Source organism: Eleutherodactylus coqui, chromosome 6, assembly GCF_035609145.1.
Source record: "Eleutherodactylus coqui strain aEleCoq1 chromosome 6, aEleCoq1.hap1, whole genome shotgun sequence".
NCBI lineage: Eukaryota > Metazoa > Chordata > Amphibia > Anura > Eleutherodactylidae > Eleutherodactylus > Eleutherodactylus coqui.
In genome coordinates this window covers 81,890,307-81,906,901 of record NC_089842.1, presented here as the reverse complement: position 1 = coordinate 81,906,901, position 16,595 = coordinate 81,890,307, and the positions used below count along the sequence as shown (strand labels likewise).

General features: G+C 43.1%; 2 protein-coding genes across 2 annotated transcripts in view; both read left to right on the top strand.

Moving 5' to 3' along the window:
• LOC136631690 (myeloid cell surface antigen CD33-like) overlaps nt 1-8,106 on the top strand; it is a 51,943-nt gene extending 43,837 nt beyond the window's left edge. Inside the window, exons 5-6 of the mRNA XM_066605981.1 lie at nt 4,165-4,200; nt 6,533-8,106. Of these exons, the coding sequence (XP_066462078.1) occupies nt 4,165-4,200; nt 6,533-6,549 (53 nt within the window). The 3' untranslated portion in view covers nt 6,550-8,106. The remainder of the gene's footprint in view (nt 1-4,164; nt 4,201-6,532) is intronic.
• The window catches only part of LOC136633618 (sialic acid-binding Ig-like lectin 14), a 157,619-nt gene extending 143,933 nt beyond the window's left edge, over nt 1-13,686 (top strand). Inside the window, exons 6-8 of the mRNA XM_066609377.1 lie at nt 10,628-10,756; nt 11,155-11,204; nt 12,554-13,686. Coding sequence (XP_066465474.1) covers nt 10,628-10,756; nt 11,155-11,204; nt 12,554-12,604 — 230 coding nt within the window. The 3' untranslated portion in view covers nt 12,605-13,686. The remainder of the gene's footprint in view (nt 1-10,627; nt 10,757-11,154; nt 11,205-12,553) is intronic.
• The last annotated feature ends 2,909 nt before the right edge of the window (nt 13,687-16,595 follow it).

Sequence of the window (16,595 nt, the reverse complement as noted above, 5' to 3'; positions counted from 1 at the left end):
GTGCAGATGGTTTACCCCTTGCGTTGTCGGTGAGGTATCTGACACCCAAACAGAATGAGTAGTGTGTGGACACATGAATTCCTCATTGCTATGTCACTCGCAGCACCTTGGGCCACACAAGGTGTTTGCTGGGACAGAGGCTGACCCAGGGCCCGCTCATATACTTCCCACACCGAGTATTGCTGCATTGTGGAGATGTGTAGAAGTGCTGGGCTGGCAGCGGAGTCCCCTTTATGCCCACGTCTGCAGCTGCTGACGAAGGTGGCCCGGCATTGGAATGAAGATCGAACATCTATCTATTATCAATTCTCAACACCATTGTGGGCTATCGCCAGCCCCCCCCCTCCCCTTTCAAAGAGGGTCGCTGCCTGGCCCTGCCAACCCTCTGCAGTGTGTGCCTCCGGTTCCTCCTCATGGCAGACGCACTTATAAATAGACATGAGGGTGGTGTAGCTATGAGGTCAGCGTGTGGCATGAGGGCAGCTGTGTCATGCGGGGGGGTTGGGCAGCATGTAACCCAGGAGAAGAGGCAGCGGTATGTCCCGCAGACAGTGATTGTGCTTGATTGGAGGTAGTGTGGTGCTTAGCTAAGGTGTGCCTTGCTAATGAGGCATTGTCCAAAGTAAAAATTGTTAGGGGGGGCGGGGGCCCACTCTTGCCGCTATTGTGGCTTAATAGTGAGATCTGGGAACCTGAGATGCAGCCCTGCATGTTGCCCCTCGCCTGCCCTATCCGCTCCTGTGTCGTTTCCATCACTTTCGTAGGTTTTGCAGATTTTCACAAATGAAAACCTTAGCGATCATGGGTCATATACAAAAATGCTCGAGTCGCCTATTGACTTCAATGGGGTTCATTACTCGAAACGAACTCTCGAGCATCGCGGAAAGCTCGACTCGAGCAACGAGCACCTGAGAATTTTGGTGCTCGCTCATCTCTAGTTGTCATGTATTGTTCCATTTCCCTGGCTACATTGGTAATGTATGGAGGAGCTGAATTTTGGCTTTTCAGGTTAGGCGCCTATATGACGTGTGTAAGTGGCAGTAGTTTCTGGAAGACATTTTTTTTAAAAATATTTTTCTTGGAGAACAGTGACTTAAAGGGGGATTCCCACTGTAGTGGCCAAGAACACCATCCTGGTCCCCTCCATAAATGTCATACATGTTTTGTCGTATGTAGATGCACTGTGCAAAACTTGTCTTGTCATATCCAGTGTGTGTGTTGCACAGCTTTGATGCTTGAGAGGTTAACGGTAATAAAATCATTGCCTGCATGTAGATGTATTAGTTTGTCATGTCATGTGGTGTGAGTGAAAATATACATAGGATTGTTTGAGAGCGGGAAAGGGTCCATCTTATCTTCAAACTGAGAGAGTGCTAACGCAGAGCTACATGGGAGCACCTTCAGACTCTATGTAGGTGAAGATTGAGGAAGAGGAGCGATATCCTGTAGCGGTTGGATGTGAATGGAATGAGTCCCAAGATCTTAGAGCGAGAGCAAGTTTCCGTAGTTCTATATAGAGGAACCCATCGTACAGGTACCACTTCATACTGCAGGCTTTTCCTGTGCGGTCGTCCATAGTCAGGATCACCGCGCAGAGGTACACTACTGAGTCACACCCATGCGCCAGCCATGCGGGGCATTATTGTTAAGCCATTTATTCTGAATAATTGTTTGCCGGCGTGTCTGTGGAGCGACCCCTACCCCCTCCCTCCTCTGGAATGCTCTCAGTCAATGAGCGGTACTGTACAGATAATATGGACTGTAGGACCATATTTATACTTTGTATCCTCCCTGACCTCTGAGCTTTAGCCTGCTTGCACTTAAAGAGAACTGTACCTGCATTGCTTTGAATCCTGTTGTTGTAAACCTTTATTATTTAAGTAAAGTTATACAGGGCCCTAACCGTTCCTGGAAACCCGAGTTACTATACACAAGTCTCAGTGTTATTTCTCCGCTGAGTAGCATACCAGTGTGTGGGAACAGTGGCGTCATGAGTGATAACTACTAATACCCCCCTGTTTATTGGCACTCGCTATTCTAGGGGTGTCAAAGGTATCTTGCAATCCTACTCTGGCCTTGGCTACGTAATATCCCTCCGGGACCACAGCTTGGTAAGTGCCACAATGATAAGCCAACACTTATCCCTCCCAGCTCTGCACTGTGGTCAGGAGTCCGGGTCACCCCTCTGGGGTGTTGCACCACCTCATCATTCCATAACCGAGATAGGGAACCGCTGCTATGGTTACCGGCCATCCGGCCCGGCCTACTGAAAGAGCCATGCTTCTTATTGAAGTGAATGGGAGTTACGGAAACAGCACAGCACAGCTATGCTGTTTCAGTAATTCCATAGCTCTCCTTCTCTTTAATGAGAGATACAGAAAGAGTGCAGCCCTAAGTGCTTGGCTCTTTCTTACAGATAGTCAGAACAGATATTTGGGGTTTTCATATTTCGGCCATGAATAATTAGGATGGAAATATCTCTTTAACCCCTTAGTGACGGCACTATCGTAAAACTACGTCCTGCTGTTTCAGGACGTGTATGGAGGGAGGTAGCGCCGCTATAGCCGCAATAGCCGCACTCGTCAAATCTGACAGCGGCATTTAAATCGCCTGAACGCTGTTCGGGGGTCCCACACGCCCCCCCTGCCCCCACGGTGAGATCGGGGGAGCCGTGCAGGGGTCATGGCAGCCGGGGGCCTTTAGAAAAGCAGAAAAGCCCCAGGGCTGCCTTAGCAGACTGCCTACCAATCCATCCCCGTGGGCTGGCTTGACAGACTGCCTGTGAAAAAGCAATATGACGTAATGCTATAGCATTACGTCATTCTGCAGGAGCGATCAAAGCATCGCATGTTAAAGTCCCCAAGGGGGACTTCAAAGTAAAGTAAAAAAAAAAAAAAAAAATCAATAAAGTTTTTTCAATTGTAAAAAAAAAGTTATAAAAGTTAAAATCACCCCCTTTTGCCATATCTATTATTAAAAAATCTAAATCCTAAAATAAAAATATGTATTTGGTATCGCCGTGTCCGTAAAAGTCCGATCTATCAAAGTAACACATTATTTTTTCTGCACAGTGAACCTCGTCCAAAAAAAAAGAGAAAGAATGCCAGAAATACACTTTTTTAGTTACCCTGTCTCCCAGAAAAAACGCAATAAACAGTTGTATGTATTCCAAATTGATATTATCAGAAACTACAGGACATCCCGCAAAAAAATGAGCCCTTGCTCAACTACGTCGACGAAAAAAAAAAAAAGTTATTGCGCGCACAATATGACCGCAGAAAATAATTGAAAAAACAAGTACTACAGCAAAAAAAAATACTATATAAGTTTGGTATCGTAGTAATCGTTCTGAACCATAGAATAAAAATATCAGGTCGTTTTTAGAGATGAACGAACGTACTCGGCCACGCCCCTTTTTCGCCCGAGTACCGCGATTTTCGAGTACTTCCGTACTCGGGCGAAAAGATTCGGGGGGCGCCGTGGGTGAGTGGGGGGTTGCAGCGGGGAGTGGGGGGGGAGAGGGAGAGAGAGAGTGCTCCCCCCTGTTCCCCGCTGCTACCCCTCATGCTGCCACGCCTCTCCCCGCCCCCCGGCGCCCCCCAAATCTTTTCACCCGAGTACTGAAGTACTCGAAAATCGCGGTGCTCGATCGAGTAATTACTCGAAACGAGTACATTCACTCATCTCTAGTCGTTTTTGTTGCAGGTTTTTGCGCCGTAGAAACAGGATGCAACGAAAGATGGTGGAATGTCGGTTTTTTTTCCATTTCTCTCTGCTTAGAATTTTTAAAAAGTTTTTCAGTAAATTATATGGTACAATAAATAGTGCCATTGAAAAATACAACTCATCCCGCAAAAAACAAGCCCACATACAGCTACGTCGATGGATAAATAAAGGAACTACGATTTTTTTTAAAAGGGTGTAGGAAAAAACAAAAATGGCAAAAAGCAAAAAAGCTCCGTCACTAAGGGGTTAAAGTCTCCTTAAACCTTGCTGATTCTCCACAATATGAATCAGATTCCTAGTAAAGATGTTCTTAGTTACTGAAAATGGAAACATGGCATTAAAAAGTACTTTTTGAATCTCTACTTTGTTTTTACTGTTTAATCAGATTTTGGTTCTTTCATTTCTATTATAACTAATTTTAAGTTTTTTTTTATCCAGATTTTCCATCCTTTACAGACAAGGAAGATACATGTGGTAATGTCTTGCTAATGTAATACTAAATCCTTTTCACTGCTTCCTTTCACATTATAAGTGAAATTATACAATTCTTTCGACCTGAAGTCACCAGTAGGTAGGACTTATGGGCCCTGGGCAAAAGTTCAGCTTGGGCCCCCCGACCCCTTCCCCCGCACAATTATTCATTATGACTGGCAGCTGTTTTCCATCCGTAACTTTTCACTGCATCACTGGGTCTCTTACGTGGCCCATTGATGCAGCTCTAGCAGTCATGAACATTGCTGGCACAATCCCTGAAATGTGTTTAGCTGCCCTCCTCCAAAAATAAAATTATATATATGGCATATCTATAGCACAACTTTTATAAAATGATGGATTAGATTCAGTGGCTCAGCTCTAGTATACCTCTAAATAATGCAGTCACCACAAAATAGTCAGATACCAGTTCCACACAATGATAGTGATTACAGTGCAGTTACCTCCAATGATCACTGGTGAAGTAATCTACAATTGGTGTAATTCCTTTTTCTTTTTCTTCTTTACCTGGACCCAAAGCAGGGAGATTTCTTCCAGTCAAATTTTGCATATTCTCCCTGTAAAGATGCTATCTCCAGTGCTCCCATAGTAATAGTGCCCCATTTTATGCCTCAAACTAGTGTTCTCTTTTCTACCCCACAAAGTGTCCCCAAACAGTAACAATTCCCCCGTAGTGCCCATTACAAGAAGTAATGCTTCCTTTGTACCCTATAGTAATCTTGTCCTGCTTTTTACATCCTTAGGCTGGATTTAGACGACCGTATATCGGCTGGGTTTTCACGCCCAGCCGATATACATCGTCTCTCTCTGCAGGAGGGGAGCCTGGAAGAGCCAGGAGCAGTGCTCTGAGTTCCCGCCCCCATCTCCACCCCTCTGTACTATTTGCAATGGAGTGAGGCGGGATGGGGCGGGGCTAATTCAAAGCTGTTGACCCCGCCCTGTCCCGCCTCCTTTCATTGCAAATAGTGCAGAGGGACGGAGAGGGGGTGGAGAGGAGTCAGAGAGGGGGCGGGAGCTCAGTTCCTGCTCCTGGCTCTTCCATCCCCCCCCCTGCACACGAGGGCAACGTATATCGGCTCGGCGTGAAAACCGAGCCAATATACGTTCGTGGGAATGCAGCCTTAGAGTAATAATTCTGCTTTGTTCCCCCCACAAAATAATAATGTCTACTTTGTGCCTCCAGAAACCAATGGGAACCCATCTGGCATAGGATCCTGTAGAGAAAGGTCGAAACGCAGCGCAGCTATCTGTATGGAGGAATAAAAACTTCAAAATTTTATTGCATCTCTTCTGCTGCCGCGGGTTTCATGTTTTATGATATAAGATCCTGGTTGCAGATTATGGCCCCTATTTCAATGCCACTGGCTAGAACTTAATTCTCAAAGTTTAATAAATCTACAGTATAAGCAGTGATCTCTACCTAGTAGGGACTACAGGCAGCCAGATTGTCCTTCTCCCTTTTGTTAAAGGGGTCTGTTCTGAGGTTTGCTATGGAGCTCTATGATTTCTGTGTATGATCCTGGTTCACAGCATTGGATGCCTTCTTAGAGATGCTAATGTAGGTCATGAAAGAGAAATTCAAGAGAAGAAAAGGGGGAAACAAAGAAAAAGCTTCAATAGAACAGGAAGTAAACGCAGTGGTCTTCTTTTTCATAATTGTCCCAATATGATGACCTTTTGAATGGCAAAAAGAAAGCCAATTAAAAAGTGTAAGTTAGCATATCCTACAAGGTAAAACAACAAAAATTGCGCTGTCCCTTTATATGTGATCTCAGGCAACATATATACAAATCCATTATTCAAAAGAAATGAAGATGGCATTTTGATCATCTAAAGCAATCATGGCATCAGGTAGAGTAATAAGCTGACGCCATGACTGTTAGGGGCAATGTAGCAGAATTGTCAGTCAGAACTGCTACTGTACACTGGACTGCCCATGCCTTCCATCTATAGATATACTGTATGTGCGCGTGCCTGTTTTTCAGAAAAAAAGAAATAAAACAGCATAAAAGATTCATGTTAACTTTAAAATAAACTTTTAAAAGAACTCTACAAAAATTAAAATTAAAAAGTGAAATTCACCGGAGGTGCAGGTAATTGGTCTGGAACCATCTGCACTCTGATCACGTGTCCTGGGTGCAGCACAAAATTGCACTCAGCAAATTTTTCCATGCACCATTTTCAGTGTCAATCCACATTACAATGGCCATTCTAAGCCACTTCCAAGGACGCCTGGTCTTTGGTGCTGGAGTAGGTAGGGCCAGTATTTCAAAAACAGACACTTTGTGTGGTTTTCTCCTGTATTGTGTTTCAGGAAAAGCATTCATTTAGTGACAGGGGACTCCTGTGGGAAAAAAAAACAGCTCATCGACGGAAGGCGTCAGAGGAGGCTATCAAGAATCCTTCTGAAGAGCAGGCGGTGCACAGCCAAGCAAATCACAAATGAATAGAATGCTTGTGCTCCAACCAAATTGTCATCCTCCTGTCAGCTGTACAGAACATGTCGGCACCTCCATCTACTTTGCCACAACTGCAAGAAACTATTCTGCCCGCTTCGGCCAATATTGCTGCAGAACGATTTCAACGCCAACAGGAATCTATACGATGACAAAATGTTGTCGTTCTGAAGGTCAATAAATTCCACTACACTACTAAATGGGTGCATGGCCATCGCCAGCATGAGGCAAACTTGGGCAGGTGTCAGGGCCCACAGCGCACAGGGGTCCAGGAAGGGAAGGGGCCCAGGCTGCTGGATCAGGTACAGCAGTCGAAAAAAAGGCATCATATCTAAAGGAGGCGATATTTTTAAAAGGGGCCATTATTTCTAAAAATCGACAAGAGAAGGTATTATTATTGACTGGGGCATGATGGGCATTGATAGGAAGAGAAGCCCAATGAGACTATCGCCTGAGGGCCCACATGACCCTGAAGCCATCCCTGGATCGGTGCCACTAGTAAAGTATCCATTCAATGTATATTCTCCACACATGGTTAGGTATGGCACAAAATTTGCTGTTAAATTCACAGTGCATTTTGTTTTCATTTTTATAAGGCAGGAGAAAAATGCATTTAAAGAACAGCTGTAAAAAAAAGAATGGACAGCCAATAGATGCATCACCAAACAGTGGCAGTTTGTGGTAAACATGTGCATTTTAAATGCACTTGTGTCCCTGCCCTTAAATGAGGGAAGAAAATGCACCACGTGAACAGAGGAGAAAGAGAGGGAGAAAAAGGAAAGAAAAAAAAATGTAGTACCATATCATAAAAAAAGAGGTGGAAGTCAGAGGACCCCAACTGTGTCCCCTTGATATAAAAAAAACATGAAAATAGCCAGCGCTCCTAAACATTTGGTACAAATAGCCAGATACTTTCTTAACTTCTATGTGTGACGTCTCAGCCCTAATTCATTGCGGGCCATGATTGAGGGCTGAAACGTCGAACATGTGAGAAATAAAGTGTACAGCTCTGGTTTTGCTGAATCCTTTGGAGCGCCGCCTGTTTTTGCATGTCTGATGCCATAGACAATTGACCCTTGTGACAAGTGATTGACTCTAAAGTCAGCTCTAATGGGGTTGCCTACACTAGTTCCCTGAGGCCCATTACTATGTCAGATCCTGGGCGCATGGGAGGATTCCCTGGAACTCCATTGGGATAATCCAATCCTATCTGGGAGGAATGGAGAATTAAAACAAAGGCAGCACTCCAAGGTTCAAAAGTGTAAAAGAAGCAAGTCCCCTAGCAGGAGGTGACGTATCTGTTGTGATCAATCTAGCCACGGTGGGCAGCCCGTCACGCCTTAATCTAGGATTGCCTTTTAAAATTAATTCCATCGCATGAAGACCCCGCTTTTTCTCAAGATATCCACGAGGAAAGAGCGTCTGCAGGATCTCCGAAGGGTGAAAACTAGAGATGAGCGAACGTGCTCGTTTAGAGCAATTACTCGATCGAGCATCACTTTTTTTGAGTAACTGCCTAATTGGGCGAAAAGATTCAGGAAGCGCCGAGGGTGAAAGGAAGAGCACTCCCCTGTTCCCCCAGCGCCCCTCGAATCTTTTCGCCCGAGTAGGCAGTTACTCGAAAAAAGCGATACTCGATCGAGTAATTGCCCTAAACGAGCATGTTCGCTCATCTCTAGCGAAAACGTCTCAGTCGTATATAAGTGAAACAAAAATAAGAAATAAGTCCCACTGCTCCAGGGGTTGAAAATAGCAAAAGCAGTGTGTGTTAAAATAGGATAAAATATGTTACAATGAAACTTAATTCATAGAGGGGCCCCCAAAAAAGAGGACCTCCCCTAAAATCCAAGTGCGTCTTGAGCACACTGTCGATGTTGTATTTTGAAATCCAGATCTACAGTAATAGGCTTATGCCATTTTATTCTGAATAAATAGGGTACAGGACACAGAAATGCAATGCATTTCAGAGAGTAAGATGTTTTTAATCAAGCATAGATTGATCAAATACAGGAGCTATATTTATATACAGTTTTTTACCGGCATATTTTCCTTCCCATCTGCATTAGTGGCTTAAAGTGGTTTAACTTTCCCTCCAGTTCAGTTTAGCGCTCACTCCGCTGTGGAGCAGAGCATACCCACCCACTGGAAGTGTTGGCATGAGTTGCATGTCTGGAGTGCAGCATTACATCCAAAGGTCTCAATGAGGCGCTGGAAAATACCTAATCTCTGCGGAGCACATTGGGGACTTGGTAGGGGGTATCCATACATATGGAGTCTTTTACGATAAATTATCGAACACATTTATTGGGTTTTAATTTATTAATATTTTATGCTCCCTTAGTACCCGACTTGGTAATCCATCCCTTGGTCGTATACCCTGAAACACATTGCCTTTCTGTTTCCTGTACCCTACTTATTCCAAATAAAATGGCATTAGATTATCACTGTGGATCTAGATTTTGGAATACAAAGTTGAAAGTGTGCTCAAGACGCACTAGGACTTCAGGGGGTTCTCTGTTTTGGCGCCTCCCTATGGAGTAAGTTTAATTTTAACATAATTTAGGTAATTTTAATACACATTGGTTTTACTATCTTCAACCCTTGGAGCTCTGGGACTTATTTCTCATTCTAGGAGGAATATAAAGTACTGGTCTTGGATATTTCTGTTAGATAGTAGTAGTTGCAAATTACGAATATGGACTGTAGATGATCAAACCAAATCAGAGAGAAGATGGCGGCAAAAAGGAGAAGGTTCCACTTTGAAAGAGACAATACAATGTATCATCGAACCTCAGTGATTAAAGGAATGTCTCATGATTAACTATTACTATTCTTCCTCGCTAGGTCTTGCTTCACCCCCCCCCCCCCCCAAAAAAAAACCAAAAAAAAAACCACGTGTCTAGATATTGATGTTGCATAAATTGTATGGTTCCCCCTAACAGAGAGTCCACCTAATTTGTGCTGGAGATCACACATGATCATTCCCATCATCTCCATTGTCTTATACGCGAGTGGCAGTGTGATTCTTGCATTATTGCATTATTTTACATAGCCAATAAGAATCCACACACTAGAAGCAGCTGTCACGTTCGTCCTGGACTGCCAACATGAACCTGATAGGGGGGGCAGCCAAGACAAACTCAGGAAAGTGCTGGCACAGGTGGCTAGATGCAGAATGGACAGAGAGCACCTCTGCAGGAGGGTAAAGACCTGTATATCTCGACCAGCCAACGTATATGCAGAATAAACTAAGTGAAATCCTTTCCTTGCAAACCCCTACCCCGGGAGGGAGCCCTGGCTAATCGGTTGCTTCTGACAGGTGCGGACCCACACTCGTACCTGGGCTACTACAAATCCCTACCAGGGAGCCCTGAACACACAGGGTACAGTGCACAGATATAAAGAGAACAGGTACAGACAAACAATAGACGCAAACAGGGAACAAACCAAAGTACCAGAGCCAGACACACAGCAGCTCTGAGCAGGCTGACTGCTCAGGGATCACTGAAAATTAATCAACAACTCTCAGGCACCAAGAACTGGGTCTTATAGGGAGGAGGGAGAAGCCGATTGGTTGACAGACAAGTCAATCACCAGCCACACCTCTCAGACAGTAGCAGGACTAATTACCCTACACTGGAAAGCACAGGAGCTGTTAACCTTGGCTAGTCTGGCTGAACCTACAGAAACTAGGTGTACTGGCAAATAATTAACTATGTGTTGACTGAGACGTGACAGCAGCTTCTTCTTACCAGCTGGAACAAGAGGGAGCGCCATAACAAGAATATAACAGCAATATCCAGAACATTTTATTTTAATTATTTCTATTGAAAATCTGTTATGTCTTGTGTGATCTAATGAAAAACTATAATATTTAGTGTTGGGACAACTCCTGTAATCCTGTATTGTAGTAGTGTAATACCTGATGAAACTCATCATTGCCATCTTTGTAGTTTGTACTGTAAGAGCCGTGGATTCCACCATCATTATTGGGATAGTTATTGGGAACATCGCCGCCTTCATTCTCATTAATGTGGCGTCCTATTTCTTTCTGAAGAGACACATGGAGAAAAGACAATTAGGTAAGGGAGAACAATATTTGGCTACACTGAGCACAAAGCTCTACGGTTTGGATTTCAAATCTATATAAAATAAAATGGCCGGATTCACACGAGCGTATGCGTACTTGTGCCACGTCTCTTGCGCATGAGGCGTTGCGTATTCGCATGCAACTATGTTTTTTACTGTACATTTGCATGCGCAAATTGTGCACATTTACACATGCGAAAAACCCCGCAGCCATGGTCCTGTACATTGAAATGGATAATTAGCCTGATTAGTTTTATATGTGCAGGAAAATAAAACATGCTGTGTATTTTTTTGCACAACAGAAGCGGTAATAAATATAAGTGGGGGTAAATACTTATCTAACAATACTGTATGGACATACAAATGACTAAAAATATACATTCTTTTCTAGGAAATGCATCTCCTGACTCCAAGGCACAAGATACGGAATCCACATATCAGGTATGAGCTGCTCAAAGGAAAATATTAAGGAGTTGTTCTTTTCCTTCCCTTCTAATTGGAATGTGAAACCTCATCCCCTTGTATAGAAAGTATTTAGGAGGAATAATTCCTTAATATACAGATATGTCCTTGCTTAAAGCAACCCTATGATCCAGAGCAAACAAAGATGGCCGACAGAGGGATCTGAGGTATATGCTACCCTCACTCTCCACCTCGCCATACCGTGCACATCTCCAGCCCTTTACTTTTTTTATCACCCCACAATTTGTAGTATGTAAGCTCGTTGGAGCAGGACCCTCACCCCTACTGTCTCCATCAACAGATTACTACATGTGGTTTTTGTATTTTGTCTTTCTGTATCCCCCTGTTTTGTAAGCGCTGTGAAATGTGTTAGCATTGTATAGCGCTATATACCCAAAGATTATTATTCTTAAGGCCTCTTCCACAAGGGCAACACGATATGGATGCAAGAAAATTGTAGAGAAATTGCAGCCATTCATGGAATGGCTGTAATTGGTTCATCGAACATTGGCTATGATTGGCTGAATACCATGGTAGGGAATTACAAATCCCTGACCAGGGAGATATGCCAGAAGACAACTAATGGGGACTGGGGAGAACACACGCCGGAGCCGACAGCACTTCTTAAGTGATGTATGTGTTTCTTTAGTTGCAAATAAATTCGTTAAAAATCAGACAATGTGATTTTCTGGATGTGTTTTCTCATGTTGTCTCTCATAGTTGAGGTCTACCTATGATGTCAATTAAAGGCCTCTCTCATCTTTTTACGTGGGAGAACTCGTACAATTGGAATCTGACTAAATACTTTTTTTCCCCACTGTAACTTTATTGAACTAAAACCAGTATCCTATTTCCACCCCATGGAAGGGCTCCGTACTTCAATGTTTCATAAGTTTTAACCAGCATTCCATGTCAACAAAATGTCTCAATTCTTGAAACAGCAAGGCACCTCTATTTCTCTGGTTACTGTCCGTCTGCAAACTAGTACTGCATACTCCATTTCCGGAGGTCGGACACACACACTAATATAATAATACAGCCTCATGACTCTGTAGGTGCCGTTGTCTGCAAGTAATGCAAACCGTATCACTCATATTTTACACACACAGTATTCGTTATGATAGAATGCCCAGTTCCATCTCTGCACCTATTACAGAATACTGTCTGATTATCTGGAACCGTCAGTAGATAGAGGATCCCAACTGCCATCTTTAAAGTCCCATTTAGCTGCATATTGGTGTTCTGACTTTTGCAAAAACAAAAAAAAAGCAGATCTGGATATATTTATCTTTTGATCGGGTTTCTTTTTTTCCATTTCTGTTTTCTAGGAATTATCAGGACAGAAAACTGATATCTACTACAACTTGAAAGCACAATAATAATAAAGACCTGCACTGTTTAATTTCCCATTACACATGGAGCGCTAACATGTCCTGCGATAGTTATTAATGACATCGGCTGTATGTTTGGGGTTGTTGTCCTGCTACAGAATAAATTTAAAGTCGATCATATGCCTTCTATTTTTGATAGGAATTTGCTCTTTGCAGCATTTTTTCACACCTGCTGAACTCTTTTGCACAGAACTGTATGCAACCCAAAATGGTAGCCATAAAAACTACAGCCCACCACACAACAAGCCCTCACACGGCTACATCAACAGAAGAATAAAAAGATTATGGGGGACATTTATAAAGACTTTTATTTCAGTTTCTGGTATATAAAAGTCTCTAATTTTTGCACAAGTGGGGGTTTGCACAAAATTTGCAACTTTTTATTTTTTTGCGATGGCCTTTCCACGTTTGTAAAAAGTGGGCGAGGTTCGTTGGGAGTGGGCATGCCTGCCACAGACCGACAGATTTATGTAGAATTTACACCAGAAATGTACGCCTAGTCGGACCTGGCAGACGTTTCTGTGCCTGCGCAAGGAGGTGCCAAGATGCGCCTAGTACATGAAGACATACGTGGCTCCTCATATATTAGATTCATCATATACCAGGTGAAATTTTATTAACCTCTAAAGGACGTCGTCTACTAGGGCTCTTTCCCACTTGCATTTTTTTAACTCGATTGTCAATGGGACTTTCTAATGTTAAAAACGCATCACCCAAAATTTACAAAGCACAAACTTGTGACGCGTTTTTAACATTAGAAAGTCCCATTGACAATTGCGTTAAAAAAAAAGCAACAATATCGCAGTGTTAAAAAAACTCAAGTGTGTGGGAGCCCTTAGGTGGAAAATTCACTAATCCATGCATTCTCAGCGTTGGGAATGCATGGCTAAGTGGACTTTTCCCTAAGGCTTTTGATAGGTGGAGGTGAAAATCTCAAAATATAGTAGGCGACTTCCTTTAGAGGTTAATATATGACATCTTGCAACATTCTAGATTGTCACACAATATAACAACCCGTCATGAACCATTTACTATGTGGTCTTTGATACAGGAGGCTCTGCTGTTCTGTTCTCCAGCACTGCTGCATCTCATCAGTCAAAGAACAATAAATGCTTTCCTGCTTTGGACTCTACCTCTCATCACCTGTTTGCTGTTTTCAGTTTAGCTTATGTGATATATACCCTGTAGGACTGATCACACAGGACAGAATAGAATGAAATATACTACAACAGTCTTGAGGAATACATTGTATGTGAACTCCACACCAAAATCCACAGAGGTGTCTGCACCTCCGAGTCTTCTGCCAAAGGTGTCTGCTTCTGTGCCAAGTCAACGGTCAAAGGTGCCTGCTTCTATACCAAGCCCCCCACTAGAGGGGCCTGCAGTTCCTTGTCAGCTGCCAATGTCTTTCAAGCCTTCTCTGCGAGGACACATTGAGGAGGCCCTAAAGGTGGGGAGTGGGGGGGAAGGGGGAGGTGTAATGTTATGAGCTCATTTTTCTGTGTGGTCTTTGATCCAGGAAGATCTGATGTTTTGCACTTCGGTTCTGCTACATCTCATCAGTCAATGAACAGTTAGGGTTAATGTAGATGGCTGGATTGGATTCCAACTGCGAGAATTCTAGCAGCGGGATGCAACCCGGGCCCCTGCAGGACCCGCGGCTCACCTCCCCTGATGTCTTCTCTCTGCTCTGCAATGTGCCAGCTGCTGCACAGTCGTACATGTGCAGAGCAGAGCCAGAGCGTCAGTGGTGACGCTTCTGTGCAAACCTCTGCGAGGCTCACACAGAAATAGGACGATTTTATTACTGCGCAAGTCTTCACACGGTCAAATCCTAGCTGTCTGCATAGCATTGCATAAACTAATGCAATCCTTTGGCAGCGTGCAATGGCGGAAATTCTGAGCGAAATCTCGCGGCAGAATTTACGTTCGTGTGCATTCACACTTAGTCCTTTTCCTGCTTTGCTGTGTTCCTGCCTGTTTCTAGTTTTGTTCCTGTGTATTATTACTGTGAAGATTAAAGCGCTCTTTTACCAAGTATCCTGCTGCACCGGTCACCCTGTGAGGTCTCACCCTAGAGAGGACCACATCCAGCACCCGGAGAACCCAGGTCCCTAAGACACAAGCATCCTATGGGAAACTTTATTTGGGCTACTTTTACTCATCTGAGTGAACAGATAAGTTACAGTATATTTTTCTACAATTGTCTGTATATAGAATAGGGGAGAAGAAGTTGATAAGAAATGGTTGGGACGATCAGACTAAAGAGCACAGAGAGAAGTGAAGGGAGTTGGTGTATATAATGCTGGATGTTAGAGACATACAGGGGTATTGTTGTGGTGTTTATGGGATTGCTGCATTGCTGATAGTCTGGTGCAGGTTCTGGAGTTGTTTCTAGATCTTCTGGCTCAGTGGGTATGGTATTAGGTGTGATGTAGTTAGTGGCACCTGTGCGTAAGTAACAGGGCTATTTGGCTTGGCCTGATGCGGAGCCGAATTGCTGTTGAACTTTCAGTATCTTTCTGACTTAACTAGCAGTTAGAGCTTGGTCCTGATATCACAGTTACCTGTTGCATCTCTGAGCTAAGTACTGTGTTTGTATTCCTATTTATTTGCTTGATTTCCCTTTCCCACATAGGGTCAACTAAGGGCCAAGGCATGTGGTCAGGGCCATCCTTATCGGCACGATTGCCCTGCTTGCAGGCAGGTCCCTCCACTGTGTTAGTTATACCAAGGACAGTGTTCCCCATTTTTTGATTCTGTTTTGTTTTGACACTGCTTGCTATCAATTGTGGGAGCTCTACAGGTGACAGATCCAGCGCGATCTGGTTGGACAATACTGGTTAATTATGTGGTAAAGAAGCCTTTGGGTACCCTAAGGTGCCAGAACTCAAGTGTGACTGCTAACTCTATACCCATGGGCATAGATAAAGACTCAGGGGCCCAGATGCAACAGTTTAGCTAGGACGCCCCCATACCTGTACCAGTATCAATAGCTAATCAGTGCTGCATACACCTGCAAAACACATTTACATACATGATCTAGTCCCTTGGCATAAGCTTTCCAAAGATGACTCATTTTATGAAAATGCCCCTTACGTTGTGTTCATTTTTTCTGCTGCATTTTTGAACCACAATTAAGACACATGAAAAGTACATGCGGTATTCAAAAACTACATGCATTTTTAAGAAACTACATACGCTATTAAAAAACGCATGTGGTTTTAAACACATTACAGGGATTTTTTTAAACCAAATGCAGGTTTTTGATTCATTGTTTGTGTGTGAAGTGTGCAATCATATGCAGGAAATACCTGTATAACATATCAGCTGCCATATATAATTATACTAGCTGATATACCCGGCTTCGCCCGAGTTATCTGGTGTTCACACAGAAAATCTTATGAAGTCATGGTTATTTTAGAGATACCGGGAAAAAAATATGTTCACCATTTTGCATAGTTCTTTGCGTTACCCAGGAAACACCACGTGGAGGTAACCATGTGACGTTTCCTTTATATAAAATGACATCAGGAAGTGAGAGAATTAGATTACGTATATAATTAAGTGAATAATTGAGTTGGGACCCATTAACTTTTCCTATTAATGACATATTCAATGCTTATGGCAAATTTGTATGTTTCTATGACATTGGGAAGTGAGAGATCTAGATTATGTACATAAAATTTCGACGCCAATTCTTTTGCGCTAGAATTTAATAATCGAGTTGGGACCCATTAACTTTTCATATTTATGACACAATCAATGCCCGTGCCAAATTTCAAGTTTCTATTAAACCAAGAAGTGAGAGAATTAGATACCGTACGTAAAATTTGGACGCTAGTTCTTTTGCGCTTAGAATTAAATAATCGAGTTGGGACCTATTAACTTTCCTATTTATGACATTATCAATGCTCATGCCAAATTTCATGTTTCTACGACATCGGGAAGTGAGAGAATTAGATCCCATACGTAAAAT